Consider the following 14,470-nt stretch of genomic DNA (forward strand, 5'->3'; position numbering starts at 1 on the left):
TACTCGTCATTGGTCCCTTTCCTCTCTTTGGAGTTTAAGCTCGTTGTTGCTACCCCACAGAGCCCCTCGGAATTTGTTTCGGCCGTGTTCTTCTCTACAAGCCCTATTGGTTTCTCGTTCCAAGGCTTTGGTGGTAGCCACATTTACATCTCTCAGTTCGGTATTCTCCTTTCGGATTTTCAGAGCTGTTGATTTGAACCTTTCTTTAACGTTTTAGCCTTGCTTGAGTTCCACCCTAAGGGCCTGCACTTCTTTGTCTTCCTCCGGTGCCTCAACTTCCTCTCTTTTAGCGGTTCTCAAGCTTGGGAGCCAATCCAAACCTTGCATGTGGGCTTTCAACCACTTACGATAGTCGCCGATGGGCCCGTTGTTACTGCCTCTGAGTTCTTTGTCCTTCTTTTGCACCATCTCCCACGCCTTGCGGACCTTCTGAAGTGCCTCCATGTTGGTCTTATTGAAGCCTCGTGTAATAATAGGCGCGAGCTCTTCCTCTAGTGGTGCTCTTCTCATAGGGTAGCCAAGTGGTCTTATAACAAGAACGGGATTGTAGCTGATGCAACCCCTCGTCCCCATCAAGGGAACATTTGGAAATCCTCCGCATGAAATAAGAACTCCGACTCTTCCTTCTTTCCATCGAGGGAACCAGTTGATAGACGCTCCTTCTTTGTTTGCTAAGGGTTGATCCCAATTTGCCCCTTTTTTCTCTGTGCATGAACGGTGGCTTTCTAGCAGGCAAGCATGCCTCACCTCTTGGCGAAAAAGGTGCGAAACCAACCATACATAAAGAGCTAGAGTACAACAAACAATCTTCGTATTGCTCTTTTCACATCTTCGGTTGAAGGTGTCATAAAGGTCGGCTAGCATAGCGACAACCGGGCTTTCCTTGTGGTTATGATAGGCGAGAAAAGCGTCGATCGCTGCTAAGTCCCAGATTTTACCGTAAGTTTTGTGAAAAGCTTGCCGCTGGAGCTGACCCATCAACTACCCTAACTCTTTTAGACTGGTGGTCCCTAGGCTCTTGACCTTGACTTGATAGAACCTCCTTTTAAGCGAAGGCATTTGACTTGATCCCATGTTTTACTAAAGTGAAACAAAATCTAGTGCGAATCAAAACTCTGACATCTATCATGGGTGGAATGGATGAATGTATGAAGAAATGCATATGACACAGATGCAATTTATGAATACGGGAGCCCGGGAAATTGTCTCCTTCTTAGATACAACATCTTGGGGTAGCACAGTGCCCGACGTTTGTATTTAAGAAGGTGACACGAACCCTCTGTTGGTTTGCCAAAGAGAGGGGATCAAGGCGGAACCCACGCATGATGCATATGTGAAAGGCACAACACGGGGATGTACATAGTACAACAATATTCACAAACAAATATAAGCAAAAGGGTACATGACACTTATGCATGGCAGTGTGAAAAATGGCACGCAATGTGTTTGCTCCGTGCCCCTATTTAAGGGACCTATATGGGAGGGAGCTAAAAGGGCTTTTAGTGATAATTCCCAAGGTGGTCATATCTCTCTTTATGGTCTCTAGAGGTATCATTCCCTTCGAAGAACATATTGCAGTAGTAGGGACTACTAGCAACAATATATTATCAAAGAGAAAAACTCTAGATGAGGGTTCACTGTAATCAAGCAAGTCGAAGACCTAGCATGATCACAAATTCACCTCCACTCCTTATGTTCCCACGAGCCCGGGTATAGGGCCCTTTTTCAACTCACCGTGTGTGCAAATAGTGTTGGTGTTTGTGTGCATCAAATGAAAATATTTACCTCATGCATACATTTTAAAACAACTAAAAGCATAAAAGAGTTATATACACAAGTACATAAGGAAAATAAAGGGAAACCAACAAATGAGGATGTCATGATAAAACTTTGCACAAGATTAAATGGCCTAACTCTAAAAAAAATAGTCCCCAGTGGAGTCGCCAACTGTCGCAACCTACCCTTCGGCGAGAGGGCGACGCGTGGCTCGCGGGTGCGTGTTCCATGAAAGGAATACGCGCGGAGTCGCCACCAACGTTTATTTGAGGAAAACGTCGGAAAAATCGGAAAAGACGTGATCTACGAACTTTAAGTGAAAGGTTCGGGAGTTGTATTTACGCAAGGGGAAGGTATTAGCACCCCACACGTCCGTCACAAGAGACAGCAGCCTTTAATCAAATGTGCAAATATGACTTCAATTTATGTTATCTTCCCTTTTTACGTTCTTATGTCTTTTTATGCCTTTTTATATTTTTATCTTTTTGTGGTCGACAAAGGCATTTCCCTTTGCTCCTACGTATTCCTCAATTGCGATGAGAAAATCAGACCTACGTAGTTCTTTTGTGAACAAAGCGTTTTGGTTATTTTTTATCCTTTTTTGCAAGATATGTTTTTTTGAATGAAAGGTCATTTAAGGCGCTGGACCATTAGACAATCTTTCGATTCTTTTGAAAAGTGAGAAAACATTAAGGCATTGGACCATTAATGATTTCTTTATTTTTGAAAGAGGTAACAAAGTTACATATTGGTTTCAGGCCTTTTAGAAATCCATATTTAACCAATAAAAGCGGAAAAGACTATTTCAAGGCGTTGGACCTTTGAAAATGGCTTTTTTAGGCAATGACAAAAGTTTGGTTTATGAATTGATTTTAGCCTTAGTTTCACTTTGGTTATTAGTCGATTCGATTTAAGAAAGAGAAATCCCAAAGAAAAACGTCTGATTGTTTTTTTGATTTATTTTACTAAAAGATATTTTTTATTATTATATTATTATTTTACCTCTTTTTGGTTTCCAACGTGGTTACGGCATGACCGAACGGTCGGATTTCATTTTAACAGAAATTAACGGATATTACAATTCAAATGATTGGTGGAAATTTATTTTATTTTTTTTATTAGGGGAGAAAATGACTTAAGTAAATGACTAAAGCACGTCAAAATGGGGTACGGAAAGCAAATGAAATGAAAATAAAAGCACGTGAAAACAAATGAGGACCACTAAGGGTACATAGAATGAATTGAAAAGTTCGATTTCGGGAACTTACCGGTTGAAGACCGAAGAACGACGAAGAATGAATGAAGAACGTCGAAGAACGGTTGAAAATCTTCGCGAAATCACCCATGGAAACGTTATTGAAGCGCCTCGGCTTGAATTTTCTTCATGGAAACAATTTTTTTCACTAATTTCAAGTGATCTCGAAATACCAGGAGGGCTGAACATTTTTCTCCTTCACTCCTCCCCCTATTTATAGGAAAATAGGGGAGGAGCTTGCCGCCCAGCTCGCCCAGGCGAGCTAGGTTGCTTCCTCTAGAAGCAGCCGCCTTCTGGAGGAACATCCTGGAAGGCCCAAGTGGGCCTGATTGCTATTTGCACCCCCCATTTTTACTAAATACACCCCTTGCTCTTTTTTGGTGATTCTTTTTCCGTAACATTACGAAACTTTACGAATTTTGTAACGATACTTGTTTTCTTTCTGTAATGTTGCGGAACCTTATGGATTACCTAATCATCCCTTTTTTACATTGATTCGACTAATTTGGGTAGTTGAATTCGGTAAGAAACAATTGATTTCGACTCACTAATTCTGAGGCAACAATTAAAATCTAGGCACGTTCTCCTCTTCCCATAAGCCAACTAATTAATTATTTCAACCGTTGGAGAAGATGACAATCGCTTCGTATTTTTTAGGGAGCACAATCATTGATTATTTTTAACCGCTATAAGCCATTTGAATATCATAAAATCATGGAAAATACCATGTTATCTTTATTAAATTAAATTTGACTTAATTTAGTTAATTTTCTTATGCTTAAAGTTAGTCGAAATCTTTCATATGACTAACATTTCAGTTAACATTCTAAGTAGTTGAAATGACCTTATCCATGTTCAACGAATATTAAAGTTATTTGAATCTCCCACCAAGCTAATATTGAATGTAGCCGAATTAATCTTCTACTCATTCAGCTAACCTTATAATTAGCCAAATTCTGCCAATATGGTTAGCATTGTAGGTAGTTGTGTTGACCTTATCCATGTTTAGCTAACCTTCATGTCTAACAAATATTAAAGATTAGTCAGCTACACATTCAACTAAATTAGTCTATTTCTCATTTAGCTAACATTAATATTAGTTGAATTCTGTCATTCAGCTAACATTATAGATTGACACCCTCTATCCCACACATATATGTACTAATAATAAAAGAAATAAAAATGTAGAATTAATTAATAGTTTTAAAAAACATTTAAATAAAAATATTTCAAAAGGATAAAAGGCTCACATTCACTTTAATATTTCCAAATAAAACTTATAAAAATACATATTCGGCTCGGAGCAAGGCCGTCAAAGTTTACAAAATCAATTTTGTTAAATGAGTGAAGCAAAATAAAATAAAATAACATCATGCAATTAAAATAAAAACTCATCCACATTGTCACATCCTATCAGAGCATTGTGTCTCAACATCCTCTAGCACGAAGTTCTTTAAAGTCATTCATCTAGTCATCTGCTCCCACGAACACAAGGTTCAAGATCATCACATGATCCAAACACAAATAGCACACAGGGAGTGAGTTATCATTTAAAAAAAATACAAATAAACAAAGACGTAATCCAAATAAATTATAAAAGTATTTATAACATAGCTCGACTTAATACAACTCACGTCACTTCACCACTTTATCATATAAAATTCATTTTTCAATCACCAATCACATTACACATGAATCACACACTCGGGTCAAGACATAATAACACTCATCAATTTCATAATAAAAAATTAGCAAGCGTTATGCAATAATTATACTAAGACTCAAGCCTATATACAATGTGATACCATGTTAGTAAAAAACTACTCTAGGGCGCTTAGGAGTACATAACAAGACACACCACACAATATGTATGTTAGGTTACTCTCTCTAAGTAAAATCATAAGGTGATCAGTCAGAGTCATTTTGTTTTGCGAGAATGCTCCAATAATATGGGATCAATATAGGCTTAAAGGAGTATTCAAACTGAGTGTCTTTACCCACAAAGCCTAGACTCCGAAGAATCTGTTGGGGCCTCACCTTCCTGATTCAAGTCCAACCCCTAAAACAATTTTTTTTTTTTTTTTGCATGCAGACACTTCTCATGAATTATACAATACCCATGACCTCACACTCGTGTTTCAAATATGTTTAACATATTGCGCTACAATTTCACACTGGTTCCTAACTAGGAATCCTACATCTTTCCCGCATAAACACTTTTCTCAAGATAAACACCAGCCAGGTTATTGTATAATTCACAGCTCACAACACAAGTATTGTCACATCAAGTGTTAACCACTCAGTTATTCACAATCAAATTTCATATCCACAATTTTAACATCTCACAATGTCACAATCCACCATCACATGTTTACGTGTATCTTGCAAATTAACACATGTTCAACTTTTCACTTATATTCAATCTCAATAACAATGTTATAATCTCAAAGTAACATGTTATTTCACAATTTATCACGTATTCAATTTATCACTTATACACAATTTCAATCACAATTTCATGATCACAATAAACATCCCAAAATAAACCCCAATTTGATCCCCTAAGGATTCCTACACATGTTCACTCTAACCCCAATTGCAATAAACTCATCCCTTACCTCTAAGCGGGCTCATGTGTGTAGTCTGACAATCATAGCAGCGTCTCTAGCAGTTCCTTAAGATTCCTCAAGCTTTTTCTTTGTTTGCTCTGTTAGGGTTTCCAAGCGTTAGAGAAAAGGAGAAGAGATTGTAGCCTCAATTTTACTGTCAAAATGCGAGGGACGTTTCTCTTTGTGGACATTATTTCATAAATCCCAATGGTGAAGATATGAGAAAATGGATTCCTAAGGTGGTGTCTAAATTTCACAATGATCCAACGGTTAACAAGTTCGGGATCATAGTCTTACTGGGACAAGTTTTGGGTCTTTGTGGGAAAAGAGAAAGCTACAATGCAAAGGGCATTTCTCTCACCTCCGACATTTTTCCGCTAATTCCAACGGTGAGAATGTTTTAAAATGAGTTACAAACCTGGTACTCAAATTTCACGATGATCCAACGATTAAAAAATCTGAGATCTTTGCTTTATTAAAATAGATTTGAGTGTATGCGAGCAAAAGAGAGGATTTTGGGAGGACAAGAAGGGAAAATGAAATTGAGAGATAGAGGAAGCGTAAAGACTATCGTCAAAACTGTCATGTCTCTATTTATAGGTAGAGTACCCACAACCTATTATTTACTCTATTTTTCTTTATTTATTATTTTATAAACAAATACTCTATTTTATTTCCTATCAAATGAATAAATCAAATATTTTTTTTATTTTCCTTCAAACCATTATTTTAATAAAGTTATTTCTCTTTATTTATTTATTTATAAAAATCTCACCATTTTTCTAAAATTATATTTATTTTTTAACTAAAAAAACCTTTTTAATTTATTTTACAAAAAATGAAATATTACATAAATGACTTTATTGACCTTGTCCATGCTCTATTAACCTTCTTATTTGGTTAATATTGATAAGTTATCAATTCTATATGCAACTAGACTAACCTTCACCTTATTTAGCTAACATAAAAGTTAGCCGAATTCCACCTTAACCAATAATCATTCTATTGAATGTTCAACAGTTATAGCCCATGCTGGTAGACTTGAGCTACATTGATTCCAAAATCATTAATTTGACATAAATCATTTACTTGGGGCTACATTGATTGCAAAATCAACTCCATTAATAATCCCCACTAATATATTATTTTTGTTTTCCTAAAATGCCTTCCATAGTTACTAATTAAACCTGCAGCTTAAATATATAGCCCATGCTGGTAGACTTGGGGCAAAGTAACACATTTAGATGCATAATACTCACTATTGGTACTAAAGAAACCCGAATACTGGATCCAAGCACAACCACTCCAATAAGAAAAGGTTCATGTTTTTAATATTAATTAAACTAAATCAAACTACAAAAAGAACACGGTATATAAAAATAACAGACATACATTTTATTTAATTATTACATTATATAGTAATTATTTGTAGGTCTATTACATGGGGTGATTGTAACATGCATCAAAGTCATCCATGATCCAGTAACTGGTATGAAAAGATCATCCATGTTCTTAAACTAGTTCGTGTCATACCATGATTTCTTCTGAAGATCATCAATTAATTTCTGATCCACTTGGAAGGCTTTGGTGAGAACCTCAGGAGAAATAGGTGGATTGGCTTTAAACAAAGCATTTGCAATAGTGATAGTTCCTGCATTTTGACTGCCAAGAGCAGCAATGGCAACTGCATTGCCATAGCCCACATTGAGTTGAAAATGAATGAGACCAATTGGGAACACAAACACATCACCCTTGTTCAACACTTTGGTAAAGAGACGATTTCTGTCTTGATTGGAAGTGACAAATCCAACATAGAGAGTACCCTCAAGGACTATAAGGATTTCCGAGGCTCGAGGGTGAGTGTGGGGAGGGTTTATACCCTTTGGTGCAAAATCTATGCGAGCCAAAGATATGCCAAGCGTGTTAAGCCCTGGAAGTTGATCAACAGACACAGACACAGGAGTAACTTGTGCATTATTTGGGTTGTCAGTGTTCCCGGGTTCCACATGTAGGAAGAAATCTTCAGGTTTGACAAGCTTAGGGTCTTTGCAAAATTATCCGTTCACAAATACTACAAATTACAAGGCAAAGATTTTGATTAATAAAACCAATCACAAGATATATATATATATATATATATATATATATATATATATATATATACACATATTATTCAACATGCTTAAATATTGTTTTGAGGAATGTTTTGACATACCACCATCTTTTTCTTTGGCTGCCACACAAAAATCTTGAAGAGGACTAGGGTCATAGGCAGAGACAACAGAGGATGTCAGAGCCAAGATGGCAACAAGCAAGCACACAACCATCGTATTTTTTTTCTTCTTAGAGCTATTCTTAAATGATTCTGCTATGTAATCACTTGTGAGAATTGCATTTTGATTCATGTGAAGTTTGGTATTTATAAGGATGAAGCATTGAATTGGTTTGCATTTTATCTCTACCGTAATTAATTCTTTATTTGATGAGGAACCATTCCTTAACAACTACACGAATGAGTGCGTGATAAAAGAGTAGACCAAGGAGAAGGTCCATAAGAAAAAGCAAGTCATGTTTCGGTATTACCTTGTCACTTGGCTTTGCTTGTACTCTTTCCAGTAATCTTATTTATGATAGTAGTTTAAAGATTTTAAATTGGCTTCAAGTTTAAACATAATAATCAAAAGTAGCAGGTGGAATATGGAAATTTTGTGAGGGATTGGGTCACAATCGAACAGTAACTAAAATATATACCACGGCTTAATCAAAATATAGACCATTTCTTATTGCCCTTGTAAACAATTAATCAAAGACTACCGTAGCAACCCGAAATTTTATCATCATTATGTCTGTGATTTGTTTTCACCCATTACCAAAGCATTTCAATAGCAGAACAGTGTTCGAAGATGTGAACATCGGATTAATATATAAACGTTAGATGTAAACTTTGACTTTTCACGGCTTGCTGCAACTGCTTCAGGTCTTAATTTAAATAATTTGCCATGGAAGGAGATATATAAAGGTCTTCTTCGAAAATAAATATAATAGTGAGAATTGTACTTAAACGGAATATATATATATATATATATATACTGTAAACGGAAATAATTGTAGTACCTAGGAAGTTATGACGTCTCATTTTATGAATTAGTTCAAGATATATTTAGAATCTTCTAGGGATATACGATAATATCCCAAAGGAGGGATTTTTTTTTTCTCGATCCCTTTACTCTTCTTGGCATTGTTCAACACTTGTTTCATTTCATTTTATAGAAATAAGTTATATGCCTTATTACACAACTCTAATTTTTCTATAAGGATTTTTTAACTACTTTTTTATTTTCTAAATAAGTTTTTTGAAAATTTAATTTGTTTTTGAATTAGTCTCTCATATATGTTTTTTGTTATTAGTTTAGTCTTCCTTTTCAAATTATTATTTTTAGGTCTAAACTACATGCATCGTTAAGGAGAAATAATTTTTGTTAACAATTTGAGAAAGGTATGATCATTATAAGTGACAATTTCTTTTTAAATTATTGAGTGACTACTTTAGTGACCAATTAAATCTGAGTGACTAATATGTGGAGAAGAAAAAATTAGAGGAACAACTAAATACATGTTTAACAAATTATGAAGATTTTTATATCCTAACAATATACTTTTTTAATTAATAACATTTTCGTTAAAGTAAATCCCTCATGAACCAAATCCAAATTGTTTTAGTGGTGGGAAATCTATTTGTTAAATTAAATATCTGTTAAGACTTGATCTCAGTTCTTGAGACAATAGTCATAGGTTTTCAATTCAAACTTATCTTTCTCTAGATGAACTTTAGGTTTAAAGTGTAAACAGTAGTTGGTGGAATAAAGAAACTTTCGTGAGGTATTGGGTCAAAATTAATTGAATTATAATTAAAGTATATTCACAAGGAAACAAATAGAGACAATTTCTGATTTATGCTCTCAATAATCAGTTGAAGGCTTTGCGATCCAAAATGGTGTCGTTGTTGACTTGAGCTTGTTTCCTTACAATGCTGATATATCCTTTGAGTTTGCAATTCTCCCGTTGTAATTGCTTCCGCCTTGAGGACATGTATGGTAAACTAGGCTAATTAAGTTTGTTCCTTGCTAAATTTTCATTTTACTCTTTTGAGATAAACCTTGACTTTCCTCATAAAGTCGACATTGTTTCTACAAAGTAATAATGACTCAATGACAACTGTTCTAAAGATATTATCTCTGACTAGATATGAAAAAACCAACTCATGACAACTATTATAAATAAGGAGACACTAATCGAATGCATGCAATTAATTAATTATGCTCGTTTTAGCATATATATATATATATATATATATATATATATATATATATATATATATATATATATATATATATATATATAACACATTAATACAAAAGATAGTTTTATCCATCTTCTCTCTATTTTATCTATAATAGTCTTGACTCAAATATAACTTCGTAGAAAATACTTTTAGTGTTTAAAAAAATAAAAAGAAGACTAAACTAATATGAGAGACTAATTTACTAATAAATTATTTTTCTTTTGAAAAACTTCTTTAGGGATAAAATAGTTTAAAAACTCCTAGTAGAAATAATTATGGACCATAATTTATCAAAGTCTTGTGTAATAAGCATATAACTCAAGTTTACTAGAAAATAATAAAACAGCAAAACGTATGGAACAATGCCAAGTGGACGAAGTGTAAAGGGTTTGAGAAAAATTCCTCCTTCGGATATCATCGTATATCCCTAATAAAATTACATGTCATAACCTTCTAGGTACTACAACTGTTTCCTTTTACTGTTTACCCATCCAAAATAAAAAATAAAAAAAAAATATTCCGTTTATTATATACATTTTAAAAGAATAAATATATATATACATCCTTGTGATATGTGATATCTTGAGAGAGAAGTTAGAGAGAAAAATATAAATATAATAGGTGATATGATGTATTAAGAAAAAAAAAAACAAAGATGTGAGAATTAGGTTTTGAAATTTATGGTATCTAAATTTAAACACTCCTTTAAAATTAGGTCCCGGCCCGCAGGCCGTGCAAAGTCAAATTAAGGTTATATCTAATTAATAACGTTTAATAAAAGTAGTGTATGAAAACAAATCACACGGACACAGATAAAATTTCGGGTTGCAACCGGAGTCTTCGATTGATTGTTGACGAGAGCAAAAGAGATGGTCTCGATTTTTAGCCGTGGTAAATATATACTAGTTATGGTTCGATTCAAAATTTCCATATTCGACCAACTACTCTTGATGACCATGCTTAAAATTGGAACAGTAACAGGAAGCCAATTTGAACTTTTTCATCAAATCTGTAATATCAAGACAAAGTCTAAACTAAACTTTTTTTGTTTATTTAGTTGACGATCCTCCCATTATAAAATAATAATGGTGGAAAGAGTACAAGCAAAGTCAAGTGGACGAGGTAATACGAAACACTTGTTTTTTCTTTTTCATATGGAGCATCTCCTTAGTCTATACTATTCGATCAAGCAAGCACGCATGAAGTTGTTAAGGAATGGTTCATCACCAAATAAATAATTAATTACGTTAAAAATAAACGGCAAACCAATTCAATGCTTCACCCATATAAATAGCAAGCTTCACATGAATCAAAATCCAATTCTCACAAGCGATTAAATATAGAAGAATCATTTAAGATAAGAGTGTATTACTAAGAGGAGAAAAAATGAAAGTTGTGTACTTCCTTGTTGTCATCTTGGCTTTAACATCCTCTGTGGTCTCTGCCTATGACCCTAGTCCTCTGCAAGACTTTTGTGTGGCCGCCAAAGAAAAAGATGGTGGTATGTAAAATCAAACATTCCTCAACACAATTTAAGATTGTTGCATAATATATATATATAAAGAGAGAGAGAGAGAGATGTTGTCTAGAATTATTGTGATTGATGATTTTTATTAATTAAAACCTTTGCCTTTTATCTTGTAGTATTTGTGAATGGAAAGTTCTGCAAAGATCCCAAACTTGTGAAAGCTGAAGACTTCTTCAGACATGTAGAACCGGGGAAGACTGACAACCCAGTAGGTTCAAACGTGACTCAGGTGTTTGTTGATCAACTACCGGGACTAAACACGCTGGGCATAGCTTTGGCTCGCATAGATTTCGCACCAAAGGGTTTGAACGCTCCCCACACTCACCCTCGGGGCACTGAGATCCTTATAGTCCTTGAGGGTACTCTCTATGTTGGATTTGTGACTTCCAATCAAGATGGAAATCGCCTCTTCACCAAAGTGCTGAACAAGGGTGATGTGTTTGTGTTCCCAATTGGTCTCATTCATTTCCAACTCAATGTGGGATATGGCAATGCTGCTGCCATTGCTGCTCTTAGCAGTCAAAATCCTGGAGCCATCACCATTGCAAATGCTTTGTTTAAAGCTAATCCACCTATTTCTTCTGAGGTTCTCACCAAAGCTTTCCAGGTGGACAAGAGCATAATTGATTATCTTCAAAAGCAATCTTGGTACGACAACAATAACTAATTTGGGAGTATGGACGAGCATTTCACACTAGCTAGTTACTGTATAATTGATCACTTTATTGTTTCAATCACCCCATACAACAGACCTAATAAATAAAATTTAATGTATGGGGGTTATTAATTTTTATACATAATATTTGTTCTGTTTGGAGTTTGATTTGATTTAATACATATTGCTTGAGTTTAATTAATAAAAGAACCTATTCTTGCTGGAGTTTCTGTTTGCGAGTTTAATAGACTGTTTGTGTGTCAACAGTGAGTGCTATGCATCTTAATATGTTAATTACTTTCCCTAAGTCTACCACCACGGGCCTATTTAGGTCGCCCCCTATTTTGTGCCCATAAATAAGACTTGTTTCTTTGTGTGCTAACAATCTAATTAATTCTAAGGTTCATCATACCAACGAGTAACGACACCCAATGACTACATACATTTGTCAACCTCACGAGTGTCATTGCCCGTCAAGGACTTGATGCATGGCTTCATGGCTCACTATTTAGGCAAAGTTCATGTCTCCTGCTGAAGACACCACTCATGGAATAAGAAAGATAATATATGATACTGTAGAAAAATATAAAGACCTACAAAATATTCTTAAAGAAAATTTAATGGATTGAAATATAGATGTAGGCACCAGCCCATGAAATAATGAAGATGATATGATACTGTAGAAAAATATTAACAACTATAAAATATTATATTAAGAATTTAATGGATCTCTGCTGTGTAAAGACATCAAAGGAGTCATACCAATAAGCTTTTTATGGGCAAAAAAATAAGTAAAATGGAAGTCTCCCATAAACACTCCTTTTCTTATATTTCATAATTCCCCTGTATAACTCCCCTGTTAGGAGGCATCATGTCCTCTAATTTCCTATACTTCTTTTCTCTTTGTTATTTGTCAATCAAACTTTGGATTGTTATTTCTCTAATTTCCTATACTTTTTTATTCTACATTGGTCCCTAAAAGAGCATACACACTGGTAGGTAGGAAGAAAGAAAGGAAGAATCATTTTGTAGAGGTAATAAAATATGATTATGAAGTAAAAGATAAAATAGTGAAGGACATATCACGATCGTTGGTTGTTGGTGCTTATATATATGGAACATAAGACGCATGGTAGAGAAATGAACCATCTTCACACTCACAACACAGGAATCTTTTTTGTCACCTATTTTAACCACGAAATTCCAACAATGCACTTATGCCAAGAAAGGAAAGACATTTTTCTTTGGTCAAAAGGAAAGACCTTAAATATTGAAACTTCAAGTTTCATTTATAATTTGTTAATTTCGGGTCTATAGAGTTGCTGCTGAATTTCGATTTGGGTTCTCTATCTTGAAACTATCGATTCTATCCGAAGTGTTTCTCAATTCGCAATTCGGATAGATTTGCCTTTGTAAGATGGGTAAATTAAACATGCAAATGCTTAATTTAAACTGACCCGGATTTATATGCTTTCCTATTCTTGAATAATAGGATACGATTCTTTTGTTTTGCTGAGAAAAAAAAAAGGATATGATTTTTTTAATCAAGGAAAACACACTCCAATTAATATCTTATTGATCTTATGAATAGGCAATCAAGACTAATCGTTGCGTGGCAAATATTGTCTCTGCTATTCATCCAACAAAGAGTTAGTAGAGAGATCTTTCCAAGAATCATGCAAGCAAAAAATGCAAAGGAGGCGTGGAAGACTCTGAAAAATGAATTTAAAGGCACAGACAAGGTAATTTCTATTAAACTTCAATCTTTGTGAAAGGATTTTGATACATTAATAATGCGGGAAGATGAATCTATACAATCTTTCTTCTCTCGTGTCTCTAATATCTTCAATCAAATTAGAAGTTACGGGGACACGATTGAAGACAAGAAAATAATACTAAAAATATTAAGAAGTCTTCCCGTAAAATATGATCATATTGTGACTGCCATAGAAGAATCAAAAGATTTATCTAAACTCACTCTAGTAGAATTAATGGGCTCTTTAGAAGCTCATGAAACTAGAATGAAAAGATTTGAGCAGCCACTAGAACAAGCATTCCAATCTAAAATTAATATCTCTAAAAATGATGGAGATAAGAAAAATAACCACGGTAAATTTCCTCAAAAAAGAGGAGGAACATTTACTAATCATGGTAAAAGGAGCAGAAAGCAATGGAGTAATAATGCTTCAAGCTCCTATTGCAAATTATGCAAGAAAAATAATCATGATACAAATGATTGTCGGTACAAATGCAAAAAGTGCAAAAGGCACCTACACTACAAAAAAGATTGTTTTTATTGACAAAA

At 34.5% G+C, this 14,470-nt stretch overlaps 1 protein-coding gene and 1 pseudogene across 1 annotated transcript; one reads left to right on the plus strand and one right to left on the minus strand.

Moving 5' to 3' along the window:
- Nucleotides 1-6,738: 6,738 nt before the first annotated feature.
- Nucleotides 6,739-8,017, minus strand: LOC100806462 (germin-like protein subfamily 1 member 20; annotated as a pseudogene).
- A 3,312-nt stretch (nucleotides 8,018-11,329) lies between these two features.
- GER13 (germin-like protein) lies at nucleotides 11,330-12,387 on the plus strand. The gene is made up of 2 exons (NM_001358039.1): nucleotides 11,330-11,483; nucleotides 11,627-12,387. Exons 1-2 carry the CDS (start codon nucleotides 11,369-11,371, stop codon nucleotides 12,175-12,177), a joined length of 666 nt encoding a protein of 221 aa, NP_001344968.1. The 5' UTR covers nucleotides 11,330-11,368; the 3' UTR covers nucleotides 12,178-12,387.
- The last annotated feature ends 2,083 nt before the right edge of the window (nucleotides 12,388-14,470 follow it).

Source organism: Glycine max, chromosome 19 (assembly GCF_000004515.6).
Source record: "Glycine max cultivar Williams 82 chromosome 19, Glycine_max_v4.0, whole genome shotgun sequence".
Lineage (NCBI taxonomy): Eukaryota > Viridiplantae > Streptophyta > Magnoliopsida > Fabales > Fabaceae > Glycine > Glycine max.

Excerpts from the sequence above, each read along its gene's own strand:
- GER13 (NM_001358039.1), top strand. The coding sequence starts at position 11,369 with ATGAAAGTTGTGTACTTCCTTGTTGTCATCTTGGCTTTAACATCCTCT. Across the intron at positions 11,484-11,626 it reads CGCCAAAGAAAAAGATGGTG|TATTTGTGAATGGAAAGTTC; the intron begins GTATGTAAAATC and ends TTTATCTTGTAG.